This window comes from Microchirus variegatus (genome assembly GCF_963457635.1).
Source record: "Microchirus variegatus genome assembly, chromosome: 3".
Classification (NCBI taxonomy): Eukaryota; Metazoa; Chordata; class Actinopteri; order Pleuronectiformes; family Soleidae; genus Microchirus; species Microchirus variegatus.
In genome coordinates this window covers 6,240,380-6,258,588 of record NC_139804.1, presented here as the reverse complement: position 1 = coordinate 6,258,588, position 18,209 = coordinate 6,240,380, and the positions used below count along the sequence as shown (strand labels likewise).

General features: G+C 40.3%; 1 protein-coding gene across 1 annotated transcript in view; it reads right to left on the bottom strand.

The window, feature by feature from the left end:
* Positions 1 to 18,209, bottom strand: part of gbe1b (glucan (1,4-alpha-), branching enzyme 1b) — a 144,307-nt gene that overhangs the window by 52,868 nt on the left and 73,230 nt on the right. Inside the window, exons 11-12 of the mRNA XM_083886192.1 lie at positions 15,338 to 15,448; positions 15,073 to 15,244 (exon numbers count right to left, since the gene is read on the bottom strand). Coding sequence (XP_083742318.1) covers positions 15,073 to 15,244; positions 15,338 to 15,448 — 283 coding nt within the window. The remainder of the gene's footprint in view (positions 1 to 15,072; positions 15,245 to 15,337; positions 15,449 to 18,209) is intronic.

The window sequence follows — 18,209 nt, the reverse complement described above, 5'->3', positions numbered from 1 at the left end:
GGATTACATGGGCATCCAGGTACGTGCTGTGCGTGAGCGCCGAGCGCGTCCTGCTGCGTCTTTGAGCGTTCACAAACGTCGAAACGTTATTAAAGATGTAAAGAAAAGCTGCTCGTGGAGCAGATGTGGAGGCGGTTGAGCATCATTTTAGATTAATAAAAATGTACATTTGTTACGGTAAATGCAAAAAAAAAATCTATAGTTGTCGACTACGGGGGAATGAATATGCACGAGAAAGCAGCAAACGTCTGCGCCGCGTGATTTTGACTGATTGGTTTTCCTGTTCTCTGACTGAAGACGTCGTCGTTATTGTCAGTGGAATCATCTGTTGCAGTCGTCTGGAAAACGACATATTCAGCCTACGTAAGTCAGCGTGGAGATGCAGGAAAACTTTGTGTGCACCTTTACAAGAAATAAAGTCTCATTGTTCAACTCTGGGATTATTATTTTTACATTTGGTCATCAAGGGCTGAAACAGTACTTACTTCATCGATGATTAAAGGGGACATATAATGCAAAATCAACTTTTTAATCATTTTAATACGTATAAAACACGCAATGTTGACTTCCGCAGAGTATTTGACGTCAGACCGATACATTCCCTGGAATTGTTGTCTCGCGGAGCTCCGCTTTGTCCATAAAAAAAACGCGAGAGTGCAGGCGAGGGCGATAGTATCCAGAAGAGCGGAAATCGGCGAAGTGTTCTATTCTTGGCTGCAAAATGCAGCACAGAGTTCTACACAAACATCCAGCCTCAGAGGATTTACATTTTATATATGACGGCAATGTGCCGGCGAGAGTTGGCAAATGACGGTTTTTCCAGATGCTAACTGCTGTTAGCTGCCGTTAGCCTCAGTGATGCTGAAGTAGTTTCCTGTGTCTCATTTGCATATTTAAAGAGACAGGCACTCAAAACAAGAGCGTTCTGAACAGGGCTGTTTTGGCAGAGTGATTGAACTGCTGTGGTGCTTCACCCTTAATGTATTTTGACCGTAGCATTTCAAGGACATGTTTATTAGGATACTAGGGATTACCTAAATAAACTTGGAGAAACAGGGTATAATATGAGTCCTTTAATCGATTACTAAATTAACCAACAACTATCAGTTTGAGTGGTTTCTCAGCTTCTTACTTGTGAACATTTTCTGGTTCCTTTGCTCCAAATGATATAACAAACTGAATCATTTCCAGGTTTGAGGAACACTGATCAACATTTTTATGACATTGAATGAACCGAACTCGATGACTTGAGAAAAAAATCGACAGATTAATCCATCCATCTTCGACTGGACTACTCGAGAAGACTCGAGAGAGAGGGATCGATTATGCAAATAATTGTTGGTTTGGTTCCATGTTTTATTCTACTGAATGCATGCAATAAAGACCACGATGACTGATGCAATCGAGTGGTTTGTGAATTCCTATTTTAATGACCTACGGGCACCATTTTGCTGTTTTTTGAAAGAAGACGAAGAAGAAAGGGAACATATTTGGACGGAAGTGAGCTGTGGTATCTAGTGCTGTCAAACTTTAACGCGTCAACGTTAACGCACGTTAGCGCACGACGCATTTCCATGACGACTGACCGAAAAAGGACACGCGTGACATCATGTTTACGTGACTCCGGATTGTTAAAACGAGTCTTTAAAGTAGCGCCAAACTTTAAAAACAGAGGCACACATACGCAGTACACAGGTACGCTGGTTATTTCGTTTAATAAACAGACCTCTCCAGTTCGACCGTAGACGCGCTAACGGCGCTAAAAGGAGCTAACGGAGCTAACTGGTAAACGGTGCCTGGACTCCGGTGTTTTGTGTTTTTTTTTTGTTTATTCGTCACGCGTCGACGTTAACGCACGTTAGTGCACGACGCATTTCCATGACGACCGACCGGAAAAAGAGACGCATGACGTCATGTTTTACGTGACTCAGGATTGCTAAAATTAGTCTCTAAAGTAACGCTAAACTTGTAAGCGCTGCTCTTTTTGTTTAATAAACAGACCTCTCCAGTTCGACCGTAGACACGCTAACGGCGCTAAAAGGAGCTAACTGGTAAACGGTGCCTGGACTCCGGTGTTTTGTGTGTTTTTTCCGTTTATTCGTCATGTCGTGCGTTAACCTATTGCACAGCACAGGTGGTATCACAAATGTTACCATGGCATTAACGTCTGTTTTATATTATACTACCTTTTATTGTCAAAAATGGAACCAGGGCCTCATGCTGTACTGAAGAAGACCCTTAAATGAGCAACTGAGAGCAATAATAGAAAGGTCTTTTGTGGACAAAACCATTGTAACACTAATTTCCTACTTCCTCCTTCATCTCAAAAAGTATTTTTGGAGCAGTATAAGCCACTTCCGAAACTTCCTAGTGTTGTCAGTCTAACGGACGTTTATTTATATGCAACAGTGACACGCTGCTGCTTCAAATACCCACGTGTTACAACCGAGGTCTGCAGACACACAACAGACTTTATTCTTAACACACACTATCTAATGCACTGTGGTGTGTGGTGTTAATGCGATGTTCCACAGCAGCCATGGAAACACTCTCCGCTCATCTACTGCAGTAGCACAGCCACAGTGATATGACAGGTAAGTCTTAAAGTGAATTGTTCCTCCTCTAATGATGGCAACAACCCCCCCTTCTCTCTCTCTCTCACACACACACACACCGTCGTCGTATAAAAATAAATCATTTCTATCTGCAGTCTCTCGCCATCTGTCACTATTTCCAAATGCCAAATAAAATCACATTGCCAGTCTGACCTGCTGCTCACGACCAACTGTTCCTCTTTGTGTACGTTTTTTTATTTTTGTTTTATCATCACCGGGGAAAAAAAAAGTCAAGTGAAGACTTCAAGCACAACTAAGCACGGTGTCACATGCTGTCGGTCAGTGAAATAAATTTTGTTTTGATTTAGCCGCGGGCCCCAGAGAGGCAGCGATGATGCAGAGCAGGTCAGTGAAAAGTGTCCAATGAATGAGTCACATGTCAGTCCAAGGCACTCTGTTTGTTTGCGATGACTGGGTTTGTTTGTGATAAGTCACAGTGGAGTTGAAACAAAGGGAAAATAGAGGATTCATAGAGAGAAAGAGGTACAGACAGCACATAAATAATCACATTTTTACTCCATGTTCGACTGGCAGTTTTCTCCAGAAATGCACAGTATTTTACCCCCAGAATCACTTCAGAGTGGACATGTTTGTGCATGGACTTCTCTGATAACCTTTAACCTTTGGAACACAGAGCATTTCAGCTGCTTGTTACCATTACTATGTTAAAACGTACAGTTTATACTCAAACTCAAATGATCAAGGGGTCACCAAGTGCCTCCTTTGGTAAATTAGGGGCGGTCAAGTGAAAAGAATTCGAATTTTCTGAGAAATAATGATATTAATGATGATACTTGATGATCATTTCAAATTAAAAGTGTTCTGTTTTGATATAGAATGATAAGTATCACAATATAAATGTATTTATGATGCAAAAAAACATACAGAAATAACTCGATATTTGATAATTTGAACTTGATATTGATATTATGAGGCGGGCCGGATGAAATTGATTGGGGGCCCAGAGTTTGAGACCTCTGGTATATACAGAGCCTATAAGAAGTGTGTCCAAAAAAGAGTGTCTTACATATATATATATATTTTGTTTTCCAGCACAACCTATAGGCAAAAACATTTTCACCAACTATATAAACACTCAGGAGTAAAAAAAAAAAAAAAAATACTCAAAATATTTAAAATTGGATTGAATTTGAAAGTTGGAAAAAGCATCGCAGTTCAAAGTTCACTTAATTCGTTAAGGACAAACATTTGAGAAAAACAGTCTAATTTTGTGACTTTAGCACAACTATCACTGCTCTATATCACAACTAAAAATATGCAATATAAAATGAATCATAACTGCCAAAAAAAAAAATGCATTTTTTTAAGCCTGAATATGTGACCTGAACAAACACAACCCCAGGATGTCCATATAAGGTGTTGTGTGTATTATTCCCATAGCAATTTAACATGGGTGCAAATTTGCATCACCACAGTTTTTGTGCACACTGGTTTGTGCGATCGGAAAAATTCCAGCAGTTTCTGAACGTTGCGTGTCAAAGCTGACGTGTGGTTATTACGGTAATTTCAGTCGCACTGTTGCAAGAAGCCGGCGGATCAACGTCTTGGAAAAAACGCCTCTGCATAGTCATGTATTGTTTTTAGTGGCTCTGCGTGTCTGTCTTTTTGTTTGTGCTTCCATACTTGCACTTGCCAATATGACCAGCAGAGGCCGCCAGAGGCTTGTTACATGAATGGTGTGAAGTCTTCCATTTGTGACAGCCTTGTTTCCATTTTTTGGGCCTGCTTATGGACATGAGACAAAGACTCAAACAAATGTTATTTTAAATACGTGCTATACTGTTCAATTTTAAAATTTAATGCGCAAAATCAGGTATTCCGTGTACAACTACAGTGTTGAATTGTTAATACACCATTTTAACATGCAGTAAATTATGAATAACTACCAGAAAGTGAAAGTATTCTAGAAAATTGGGCAAAAACACTTGGTCACAGGATAATTTTCTGGCTCTTTTATGGTTAAAATAAGCCTAAAAGTCTTAGGCGTTAAAGGTTAATGAGAACTCGGCAAACAAAAACAGCTAGCTACACTTCATTAAGGGTAAAAGCTGCACCGGCTCCTGCTTTTGTCCACGTATTAACTCCGTTTCCCTGCGTCATTATTTCATAAAGCCGACCCTGATCGATTCCCCGCACACAGGCCGATTCAGGAAGTCGCTGTGGAGTCTCTGACTCATCGTTTCATTTTCGGCGTTAAAAAGAAACACATTGGTCACACCTCCATTAGGTCATAATTCCCCTCTGCTCTCAGATAACACGGCAATGTTCCTCCCATATGCCTGAATTAATCACCATGATAATCACCTTCCTCTGCTCAAACCAGGCAGACATCGCGGGCTGCACGCGAGCGGAAATATGATGATGATGAAATCTCACCTCAACACACACACACACACATACACACACACACACACACCCCCCCCCCCACACACACACACACAGTATCGTCATTTGTGTCTAACAGTATTTCACTGATACGTTACGTTTAAATACTGCAAAGGTTTGTATGAAATGTCATACATATTCTAATTGTCACTTTTTAACATCCTAATACAATGAATTCGACAATAAACATTTTTTCCACCTCCATTTGTTAAAATGCAACAGTTAGACGAACATAAATGACAATAAAGTTGTTAAACCTCACACTTTTATCTCCGATCTGCATTTGTCTGCACTGCAGTGCAATTATATATGGATTTACAGCATGGCCAAATTTGTATTTATATGTTTTTAAGTCCAAGCAACTTTTACTTATTTACTGGGAGCTGAGTTGCCTTCTCTGTCTCACACAGACTGTCTTTTAGTCTCGGTTAGATGTTTATGGGAGGAAATTCTTTTTTTTCAGTTTCCATCCGGACGTGGCCTAAATGCAGTCAGCTGATAGATATTTGCATAATTATCCATAAGTAAAGTTAGCGGTATACTGAGTTTGTGTTCATAATGTTCATTTGTCATTTTCATATCGGCCATGCACACTACCGTTCAAAAGTTCGGGGTCACCGATACAATTTTTTGGGGAGTTTTCAATTAAAAGTCACGCTTTTATTCATCAAAAGAGTTGCAAAATTGAATAGAAAATGTAGTCAAGACATTGACAAGATTAGAAATAATGACTTTTTTTGACCAGACAAACCGTTTTCAGCTGTGCTAACATCATTGCACAAGGGTTTTCTAATCATCCCATAGCCTTGTAACGCGATTAGCAAACACAAAGTACCTGGAGAACGCTGGAAATGGGCCTCAATACTAGGGATGTGAATTTTTGGGTGGCTCACGATCCGATTTGATTCCGATACTTAGGGTCACGATTCGATTCAAACGATTCTCGATTCAAAAACTGATACAATGCATAGTGTGTTAGGCATCAAAACAATACAGTTTGTATAAGATAATGTGATAATGTGATCACACAAAGGCAAACTTAAGACAAAAGTTAACATTTATTCATTCAAAACAAATAAAAACGTACTTACTGTACAAAAAAACAACTTCCATTAATAAAAGTTTAGACTGGCTGCCTTTTTTTCTCCCAGAAGTTACAAAAATACACTGTACACAAATACCACAAACTGGTGTTTTGTGTGGTTTTTCAAAATAGAAACCTAAAAAAAATATACATAAAAAATAATTATATACATATAATATTTTTTTTTGTTGAAATTTATGAATCGATTCAGAATTGTGGACGATTAGAATCGCGATTCCTGTGAATCGATTTTTTCCCCCCACCCCTACCCTATACACCTATGTACATATTCCATTAAAAACCAGGCGTTTGCAGTTGGATAACAATTAACAATGTATAGAGTGTATTTCTGATTCATTTAATGTTAGATTCATTGAAAAAAAGTGCTTTCCGTTCAAAAATAAGGACATTTCTAAGTGAGCCTAAACTTTTTAACGGTCATGTATGTGAATCCCTTCATATCTTAACGTCTTCTTCTTCTTGCTTCTGTTGTATGTGAGTCAGTTGTATTTTTTTTTAAATCCAGATCAGAGATAATTCCTCTGGCTGATGCAGTTTGCCTCGGTCCAGACTGGAAGCCATCTATCATCAGTTTTACTGCAGGGAACTAATGGATAGTCTATCACGCGCCGTATGTGACTGTCCTTCACATCCTCAGTTATTCTGTTTTTCTCCGCGGGGCCTTTTACGAGAACCTAGACGGCATTTTATTGCAAATGGTTATGCAGTTCAATTCATGATCCTTAGTGAAACAGACAGTAGCGAGTAAATCTTTTTATGTATCAGCTGGTTTATTGGTTTAGGAAGCGTTATGTCATATGGAAAGTTTCCTACTTTTTTTGCTCTCTAACAATCAAAAAATCGTATTATTCAGAAAAAATTCAGACAAAACTTTTAATGAGCAGCAATTTGAATCGTAAAAAGGAGTTAAAGTTTTAAAACGCTGAGGTCATTGTGTGTGGGGGCAGCGGCTAAAGAAAGAGAATAAAATCAAGTTAATGTGAGATGACATGCCGTGTCAGTGCGTCACTGACAGCAGAGTCGTTTTCGCCCCCGTGCTGAGCGACGGCAAATTATCCCAGCGAGCGAATCCATTTGAAGAAAAAAAAAAAAACAACAACATTTATTTACTCGCGACCAAAAACTGCACACACACAAAAAAAAAGGAGGACGAGAGAGCGAGTTATTAATTTGAGACGCCGGAGCAACGGACAGCAGCTAAGGAATGCCGGAGTGTCGATGACATTAAAGCGCCCAAGTAGCGTGACGGTAATGAAACGCCTTGGTGGTTTTTATCATCGCATCGGCACGGAGGGCAGAAAACGGAACCGCACGCTCGCACTTCCTGACTTTCAGGGCTCAACAGAGGTTTCCAGATAACCTTGCAGATTTACAGCTTAAATTACTGAGCTAAAAACTTCTCTCTCTCTCTCTCCCTCACTCCCTGCAACTCTGCATTCACGGGGTGTCGCAGTGCAACAGGCAGCCATTATGCCGAGGTCCTGGATGATGAATGGAGAAGCAGCACTTCCTCCTCTTACGTTTTATAAATATATACATATATATATATATATATATATATACATATGATCCCTCTGAAAGTTAACTGCAGGTTTGCTTTGAAGAGTACATGTGTACAGATAAAGGCCGCGTCCCGTTTCGCCCCCTTAAAATTCCCACTTTGTTTTGGAGTGACCCTCAACCGTAAATTGTGGCTTCCCCATGGAATTGAGACACCACTATATGCAAATTAGCGTTACGAACGTGCTAACCTACGTCACATGTTGACAATTTTACCGGTGTAGCATGCTACTATTTTCATTCAGGAAAAATGTCGGTGGATTGTGTTGTCTGTTGGGTTGCCTGTGTTTGTTTTTCTCCATCAACGCCAGTTTTTTCTCCATCCTCGTAAACGCTATATCACAAATGTGATTGAAGTCCAGGAGGTTATTCGAGTTCAAGTGTACGCCGGTACACACATCCAAAACACTGACAAAACTACCCAGATGTAGCAGAGCTAGCTAGCGGCTATTTGCCGAGTGCTTCGGGAGCGTTTGTCCGTCATGTAGCTCTACTGACGGGAGTACAGTAGTCTCTCGAAGCACTCTGCAAATAGCCGCTAGCTAGCTAGTTAGGGGGTCGTACCTATGTTCCCCGGTTACTATGTTCCCCGGGTCCTATCTTCCCCGATCGGGGAGCATCGGACATTTAAAAAAAAAAGGGTCCTATGTTCCCCACTTTGTGTAAGCCTGGGTGTGGAGCTCCAGGGTAAAGGGTTAGGGTAAGGGGTAGGGTCCTATGTCCTCCTAGTCCTTTTGGGTGAACAGCAGGGAACATAGAACCCTTTTTTAGAGAAAGGGTCCAATGTTCCCCGGTCTCATACAAAGCGGGGAACATAGGACCATTTGGGTGAACAGCGGGGAACATAGGATCCTTTTTTAGAGAAAGGGTCCTATGTTCCCCGGTCACATACAAAGCGGGGAACATAGGATCCGGGGAACATAGATACGGTCCCCACACATCCAAAACACTGACAAAACTACCCAGATGTAGCAGAGCTAGCTAGCGGCTATTTGCCGAGTGCTTCGAGAGCGTTTGTCCGTCATGTAGCTCTACTGACGGGCATACAGTAGTCTCTCGAAGCACTCTGCAAATAGTCGCTAGCTAGCTAGTTAGCTAGCTGCTTTCATAAATCGTCACTTATTTTCTGACATTAGTGTTCAAAGCTCAACGGTCCTTTGGATGTATATAAAACCAACATATTCCAACACATTTCAACATTGTAACGCGCTTATTTGCGAAAATATATCACAACAAAATTGTTCCTCTGCAGATGCGGCCGCCATCTTTGCTGAATTCGCAAAGCATCATGGGTAATTTCATGTTCCATTTCATTTTAAGCCCGCATCAGAGCTCACTACATTTTGAGGGTTGATTATAAGGGCAAAATCGCATTTCCCCTTGCTCCCCTCTACATGTGAACACGTAAACATTTAGGGTTAGGGCAAACATTTAATGTGAGTTATTGGGAAGGGGCCAAAGAAATGAGTCTAGAAAGTGGAAAAATTAACATAACATCACCTCTTCGTATTACTTTTTTCACAGCTGTTGTTGTTGCACTGCATCTAAAACCCTTTGCTTCTCTTCCCACCTTCCTCTGATTCACATATCGATCTTCCTTTGTCAGAATCCCTTCGTTGGAAAACACATTGATCCTTGGCTTCGTCTTGTGCTGCTAATTACTGAGGGGACTGTGTCACTGTCCGGCTCTTATCTGATGCCGGCCTGCGTAGAGGACTAATGGGACGTGCTGGCTGAAGACGCGCGGTCCGCCGCGGTAACCTTGTGTAAACACAGTTAATCATATCATCACTGGACTGGCTCTGAATTTAAAGCGGCTGTGAGGAATCTTCCTTTTATTGGAAATACTTAACTGAAATAGTTCCATCTTCTGACATCTATCACTGATCTTGTCAGTGTCTCTCTAAGTCTCTGATTTTAAATCGAGGAGAAACTTTTTACAGTGTCCCTAAGCACTTAATCTAATCAGGAGCCAGAACTTCACAAAGAAGCGGTCTTTTCTGATGGTGAGGTTGTCATTCGGTGAAGGTTTGCTCCTCATTAAAGTGGAACTTGTTTCCTACGCTAATTCAAACCACATACGGAGGTGGTTTCCAATACGATTCTGATTGGATTATTTTTTAGAGATCAGTGTCAATCTCATGAATGTCGCTCAGATTATGCCAGGACTGAAAGTGGCGCTGTAACGCTACTACAAAAAGAAGACGTAAACATTAGATATAATAAATAGTGCTGGGCACGTTAACGGCTCCTGATTGTTAAAATTAGTCTCTAAAGCACAGGTGTCAAACTGCCGGCCCGCGGGCCCCTCAATCGATGGCCCACAACCTCACTGTCTTTTAAACACATACTCAACAGGAAGTCGGCCTTTCTGAATTTTGGCGTCCATTTTGGCTATTTGCGAATCACATGTTGACAATACCAGAAACGGAGACCGAGAATTAACCGACCCAGGGGAAAGAAAAGAAGGAAAATGATCCTTAAATTATGTTTACGGCTTGTGACGTTTCCGTGTGAATATTTAGCGACTTTTACAGACCCCCAGCTACAAATCAAGCGACTTTCTGCCATAAACCTATACAACCACTGATCTGTTTTGTTCATTAAAGTAAAAATAGATTATTTAGGAAATGATTCAACACTTTTTTCAGCCCTGTATTTGAAACGACGGGACGTGTTTTTATGATATTTAGCGTCTTTTCAGACTGACTTTAGTTACTTTTCATTGAAAGAAGCTGGTAAAAGTGCTGTCAAACAATCTCCAAAGACAAGACAATGAATGACAGCACAAAAGAGAGCTGGGAATATGACGTCATCGTTTTCCTAAAGTATCGCCCGGCAAAAAATATTGTTTCAGTTTGGTGCCCTAAAACACCGTGGATAGACAATCTCACACACGGTGGTGTTGTGTACCTAATAAAGTGCCCGCTGTGTGTGCACAGTATATACGCATTGCTACTTCTGCTTCCATTCATTTTGGAAAACAAAAAATATATTAACGAAAACTACACAGAATACAAAGTTTGGAGGTCATAAATCAACCGTTTCTTGCTTACTAAGATAACAGATTCTGCTCAGCATAAACCGGACAGGACTTTGGGTAAATAAAAACCGTTGGTGAATTAAATTTGTATAATGAGTTTCTTGCCCTTTTCACACTTGTTTATTACTGCCCTTATTTGGGCACGCGGATCTGCCCGAGGACGGACTCTTGTTGATGAGCTGCCAATTAACAGACTTCAACTGAAAACGCCACATGCAGAGGAACTCTTTTTTTCAGTCATTGATTAAAGCTGCAATGCGTCACTTTTGTTCTCTTGCTGATTTTAATATTGACGAAGTAGGAGGAGACGGAAGTACCGCACTGGGTTAGAGGAAACGGTTGAGCCCACACAACGCACGAGTTTCTCCGTCAGGCTGTACACCAAGAGGCTAAACGCTGCCCTCTACAGTTCAAAGTCCTGAATCAACAGCCCCTCAAAGAGCGACTTGTTGATTTAAGCTCAGTCAAAACATCTGGTAAATTATTTACACATAATCGGATGTAAAATAAACATATTTAAAATATATTTAATGTTCAAACACAGTTGCAGGAGTAATAGTCATGGCATTTAGTGATATATAGTAGATATATAATATAGTCGACTCTATAATTATTGATTAGTCACAGCAGATCATTTTTGGACATGAAATATTACAACAAACACAGGTTTGCCCAGGTCTGCCCAGGTCAAAGGTCAAATAAACTGGGTTAAGCTTCTTCACGCTTCTTCTCTTTAATCCACAAAATAATAATAATAATAATAATTCAGATTCACCTAAAATAGCTTTGGATAAAAAGCTTCAAAATTATATCTAATTAAATCGTGATTATAGCTCCACCGCTCTCGTTTCTTGAACGTGCAAAGATTTCTGGTATAGCCTCAGATCTGATCATGGGGAGCGTTTGTGTATACAGCGGCAGCACAGGGGTGGGCAGGGAGAAGAAGCACTTTCATTTTTTTAACAAAAGATGGTTGACATTTTGTTTCCCCTCTTTCTTCCTTCCTTAGCTCGACTTTATTCTGGAAAATCACATACTGTATAATCACTGAGCGATTCTACAACTGCCCACATGGGGTCAGGACTCCCCGACATCCTGTTCATTATGAGCTGCCCCTGTGACCAATGACCATCAGGAACAACTGCCTCGATTGCAAGCTCACACCTATTGTCTCACAGAGTAGAAAAGTCGTAATAAGTGTGAAATTATTACTACTATTTCCGTTATGTGAGACCGAGTCAGGCACAAGCACTGGAATTAGATCATCCAGGTTGAGAAAGGCTTTGTTTACGTTAAACCAGGCAGCAGCAGCAGCAGCAGCAGCAGCAGCAGCACAGGCAGGAAAACACATTCCCTTCCACCAAGGTCAGTCATTAATTATCACTTGATTATCCACAGCAGCAGGCCTCACGACAAAATCGTGTCATAGCTCAGATGCAGCGTCCCGACAGTGAGTGAGAACAGGATCCATCTGATCTACGGCAGCCTTCGTCCTGGATTTAAATACCAGCCACAGAGAGTGAGTGAGTATTAATTTATTTATTTTTTTGAACATTCGCCGTGAGCGTCAAACTCAATGGTGGCAAATTACTCCGGAGGAATATGTCATTAAAGAAATATGACAAATCAAATCAATGAGCACTTTAAACTTTAAGCTGTGCCATTCTATATTAAACCTTTATGAATTAGAATGTGATTATGTGTATTGCAAAAGTTGTTTTTTGCAACTTTTGCCCCATGTGTGAAAAGAAATTACACTTTACCACGTGTGGTAGCACCCCGAAAGAGAAGTGCAAATTCACATTTGGGGAGAGAACGGACGCAAAGTCAGGGCAGGTGTTCAAACGGAAGTCGCCAGGCAGCTGCCGGCATATTACGGACACTATCTGTGCCTCGAGTGGTTAGTTTGCCACTTACTTTCTACTCGTTGGCGATGTGGAGGAATTCCTTGTCGCAATTACAGTACAGTCGTACATCTGTATAGTTAAACAGTCAAGGCAAAGGATCGCCAGCGTGAAAATGTGCAGTGACACCCAGGTAACTTATGTTTTATCGATGGTTTCCATTGCTCGGCTTCTTAAAATGAAACCTTCTGCCCAACAATCCCTTTACCTCTCTCTCCATCTTCAGCTACTATCTCTAAGTCTCTCCCTCCTACAGTATCTGCGGATAATTCCCGGCTTTCATATCAGAGGTCAGCGCACACCAGAAGTAAACACACTTGGGTTTAATTTGACACTTAGACAGCCTTAATTATTCGTTTTAAAGAAATGCTTGCATCTGTTAAAAGTTCCAACAACAAAATCGGCATTTTGGTGCTTTAATCATGGCTAAAGGTGAGCGTCACCCTCCATTGCAGGGGCCAACATAGATGAACAACCATTCACTCTCACACCTAGAGGTAACTTAAGAGTGTCATTTTTGGACATTTAGGAGGAAAATTGAGAAACTGGAGAAAACACGTGCACAAAAACAGGGAGAGAACATCGAGGCAACAGTGCTAGCAACGTGCGCCACACAACCCAATAATATCACAAGAGCCTCTTTTCTAATTCCGATTCCTAATGGATTTTAGAGGTCGTTATGCCCTCAAAATCTGTCTTGATATTTTTTTTTATGACTCATCAAGTACTCGCCGAGTTTACCGAGTTACATCCAATTAAGTGCCGTACGAGTATTTCTTTCAGCGGCCTGCCAAAACTCAACGTGCAATTCAGACGCTTGATTGACGGATAACTCTGCGTCTCTTTGTTCTCTCTCCCTCCTCGGCAGCTCCACTGGCATCGCTTCATGTTTGAAACATACACTGTATGGACTCACTCTAGAGATTTCCTCATCATCAACATCATCTTCATCATCAGTCCGTCTTCCGTGTTTAGCTACGTTGTTATGTTGTGTCGTCGCTGTAAAGTGCTTTCAGCGCTATTGGCTAATCCGATCGCTCCTTGCTCTCCACGAGCCTAGACCGTAAGTTTTGTTTTGTTGTGTCTGTCAGAGAGGAGACGATTTCAGACAAGAGACATGAAAGTGATCCGATATGATTCATCTCATTTCCTTTAAATAAAAATAAACCAAGCAGCAGAAGGACACGGCTTCATTAGTACCACCGTTATCGCCATTCCACTGTTTTTCCAACATCCGCTCAACCACAAAGAAGTGTGGCTATGATGACACTATAAAAGCGACCCAATCAGACATATGGTTACTGTATATGAAGGAAGGAAATTGGGTGAATAAAATTCAGCTATATCAGTCATGTATACGTCACCATTGTCCACAATGGGGGGCCGTCTTCGGAATAACATCAGGGACAATGACTCATTTTCCACTTTCAAATCCAGTTTGAAAACCCTCTGCATTTCCCTTCTAGAGATTTGTTTTATTGTTGACGGTTTCTTTGACATTGAGTTTCCTAATATTTAATTGCTTCTGTAAGGTGACCTTGAGTCGTACATAATATTAGAGCTGCAACTAACAATTATTTCCCTATTCATAAAATGTCAAAAAGCGTTGAAAAATGTCGATCAGTGAACGTGGAAATGATGTCTTGTTTTTGTCCACAAACCAAAATGATTCCGTTTTAATGATTTCTTTGTTACGCGGAGCAAAGAAACCAGAAAATAATCACATTTAAGAAGCTAAAACAATGTTGTTTTAATCATGAAAAAAGCTTCAAACCGATTATCAAAATAGTCATGGTGTATCATAACATAACTATATATATGTATGTATGCGTGTGTGTATATATGTATATATATACACATACATATATACAGATACATATATACACACACACACATATATATACATATATATATTTTTTATTTTTTTATTTTGGAAGACTAGCTGCACCTAAGGGCAAAGCTAATGGGGATCCAAATAAACACATTTATACATATATACATACATATACACATATATATATACATATACATATAAACATATATACATACATATATATACACATATACACACATATATATATATATTTCTTTTTTTAAAGCACATTTGTTGAATTTACGATTGACGTTAAAATGCAAAACAGAGCAAACTGTCACAACTGAGGCTCGGATGAAAAAAGTTTGGCATTTATTTCCTTTGCTATTAAAATTGTAAATGGATTATTGCAATAGCTTTGGATTAAATATTTCACTCGTAAAAACATTTTATGACGCCGCCGTAAAACAGGGGATCTTACTGAATGGCACATAACAAGAAGAATTACCGTACCACGTCTAAATGACTGCGTTATTTTTATTTACTCCAACATTTGAGTTGATTTTACTTCTATTTTTTTTTTACCGCATGTGCAGCTGTGACGTTATTATAATACGATGACTCACCAATGAAGTTGAGGTAACCCTCTCCGCCCAGACTATGAGTGAGGAGGCGAATCATCTTGTGGAGCTGCATGCCGCGGTCAATGATGGATGACATGGGAATCCGGGAGCTCATGTTAGTGTACATCTCCTTGTCCATCAACCAGAAGGCCAGAGTCTTATCCCCGACCAGAGCCTGGACGTGAACGGCACAGCGAAGCGTTATTATCCGCGATGAGATCAGGCCAGGACTTGGTAGAGAGTGAAATCACGGCCCGAAATGACCCACCTGATCGTGACTTTCTGCATAGGCTATGCACTTCTCTCCGTAGCGCCTGTTGGTCAGCGTGTAGACAATGTGGCCCATGCTCCAGTCCTCATCCTTTAACTCCTTCAGGATCTATACGGCGACAGAGAGGGGTTATTGGAAACGGGGATGACAGATGTGTGGCCGTGAGATCCAGTCTCGCTCTGACAGAGTGATATCTGAGGCTCACCGTCTCACTCTCCAGCCGTCTTCCTACCCGTTGCCTAAGTTTTCTCTGGGTTACACTTCACTTTTTTCTCAGATCAATCTCTTGTTATGACATCTCTATATCCACACTATGAGTTATGTCTATCTCTGAATGGACGGTAATGGAGTTTTTAATAACTTCAACACAGCCTATGGGTATAAGGCATCAGCTCTCCCCCACCTGAGATGGGCAAGGTCAGAGCCTCTCCTCGGGATTCAACAATAAATCCAAGCGTGGAATCAATGCCCCGACGCTGGCTTGCCTACATGCACACTTCCTGCCAACGGAGCCATTTCCAGGGGTCAGAAGGAAACGAGGCCACCACGACGTGCATTTGGAAGCATAATCTGCCCACACAGCGCTGCTATACAGCGCATAATAACTCACTTATACTAGCGAATAATAGCACAGAGCAGAGTCAGGATAACCATGAGCACAAACAGGTGATTTAACCAATAAAATAAAGAGCCCAGGAAACCACAGTATCAATAAGATGTGTAAAAATAAGAGAGATTGTCTTCTCCAGGAAGCCTCGGTGAAAGACATGCAGTCTGTGTGATTGTCGGGGGGGGTGGAGACGGAGAAGGTGTTAAGTCCAAATCAGTGACAGGCTGAAGTCTGCTCCATGGAATAAGCCGTGACAGGTGATTGACATGTCAGGAAACCTTTATATTACTCCACAGAGCAATAATCCTGCGAGTAAAGGGAGTAAATTGTGGCGATCAATATGTCAGAGATGAACTGGCTGGTCCAACTAAACACAGGCTTTCTCCACTATCTCGCTCTATATATATATATATATATATATATAAAACCATCTGTTCACAATCGCTCTTCTTCACCTTAGCCCCCCGTGTGGCCCGATTAGTCAGCGGCGATTCCGCCTCGCTGAGGCAAATAAAGCATCATCTACATGAACAACTCGTACGCCCTTTTAAAACTCGCCGTGCCCTCAGTGTATCGCCTGAGGTCCTGCAGACAAATGTGTGCCGTATTCTTCCGTTTAGCACAATAACACAACACTGTTTTCTTTCTTTCTTTCTTGTGGAGATGGAGACAGGTCTTCTTTGAGATTACTAATATGGTAACAGACAATAGGTGATGTGTGAGGGAATAAAGGTGAGGATGAGGGCTTATATAAAGTGTCCAATGTCACTAAAAAGCTAATGAAAAAGAAGACATTGTGGCATATGGCATAAAAAACTGGTTTTATATTTTACAACTACCCATAATACTATATGTTTGTATAATTATACTGTATAATCATTTTAAAGCAAAAACATTTTGTTTTCATAGCCTGGAATAAAACTAAATAAGAGAAGTAGTAGTAATGAAAGTCATATATGGCCACAGACATAAGACAATGTGAGGGGAAATATATTTAAATACGTAGTTTGGCACGCGATATAAAGATTTATGAATCGATGACTAAATAAATAGATAAATTAATGTATGAATGAATCGAGAAAGAACAGACATCTGATGCTATTCTTTTACAACACTCCTCATCTACCATACATACCATACAATTTTTTTTTTGTATTACATTTAATGTAATGAGATCCAAACAAAAAAAATGCTACATCTCCTCTGGAGATCTGACGTGTTTTTGACCAAGTGAATATTAAATATTCCAAGGTCTACGTCTTAATTAATGTTGCATTAATAAAATAAAAATGCACAGTATTTGCATCCTCCATAGACAATAAACAGACATAATTCCCAATGATCAAAGCTCGCGTTGTCCACAAACAGAAAGTATCTTGTTAATAAACACGCAGTATGCAATTTCTGCCACTAGGTGTCTCTCAATCAAAACAATAACAAAAGCCCTGGTTTGATGACGTCAGGGGGGATCATGGGAATTGTTGTAAAGCAGAGAATATAAAGCTGATCATGTCATTAAAGGGCAACCAACATGCAACAGTGTGTTAAATTGAAAAGGAAATATGGATTTCTATGGATTAGTGACATCTAATGGTGAGACGAATGAACTACACGTTAGAGAGAATGTCGGGGTCGTAGTAATTTCTTTGTAGGGTACAGTAAGAGTTCTTTCAAAAGAGTAAAACCTTGTTCTTGCTGGTTTGTTTATCCAGGTTGCTGTCGAAACACTGCGACACAAGATGGCTGCTGCCATAAAGCAAGGCCCTTGCCTTTAGTATTCTAAGGTGACAAATACCAAACGATGTATTTTAAATGCTTACATGCTTGGTATACTTCGTGCAGAGGTGAAAAAAGTACTACAATATTGTACTCAAGTAAAAGTACCAATACTTTGATGAAATATTACTCAAGTTGAAGTAAAAAGTAGTTCATTTGAAAATGTACTCAAGTCGAAGTAAAAAGTAGTTCATTTGAAATGTACTTTAAAGGGACACTGCGTAGTATTTTTGGGTTTATATGACCCAAAATCCACTTTTTTATACATATTATGTGCTCCTGCATTGTCTAGTCACTGTATAATAGTTTTTGTTTCATTTTCGTAGTGTTTCAAAAAGTCGTGTAAAATAACACAGTCGCGGGCCGCGGTTGCATAGCCACTGTTAGCAGCGAGACGCCATGTTTCCATGTCGCCATTTTTATTTTTACTCAGTAATGGATAGGATTTATAAAGTAACTAAGTACAATACTTGAGTCAATGCG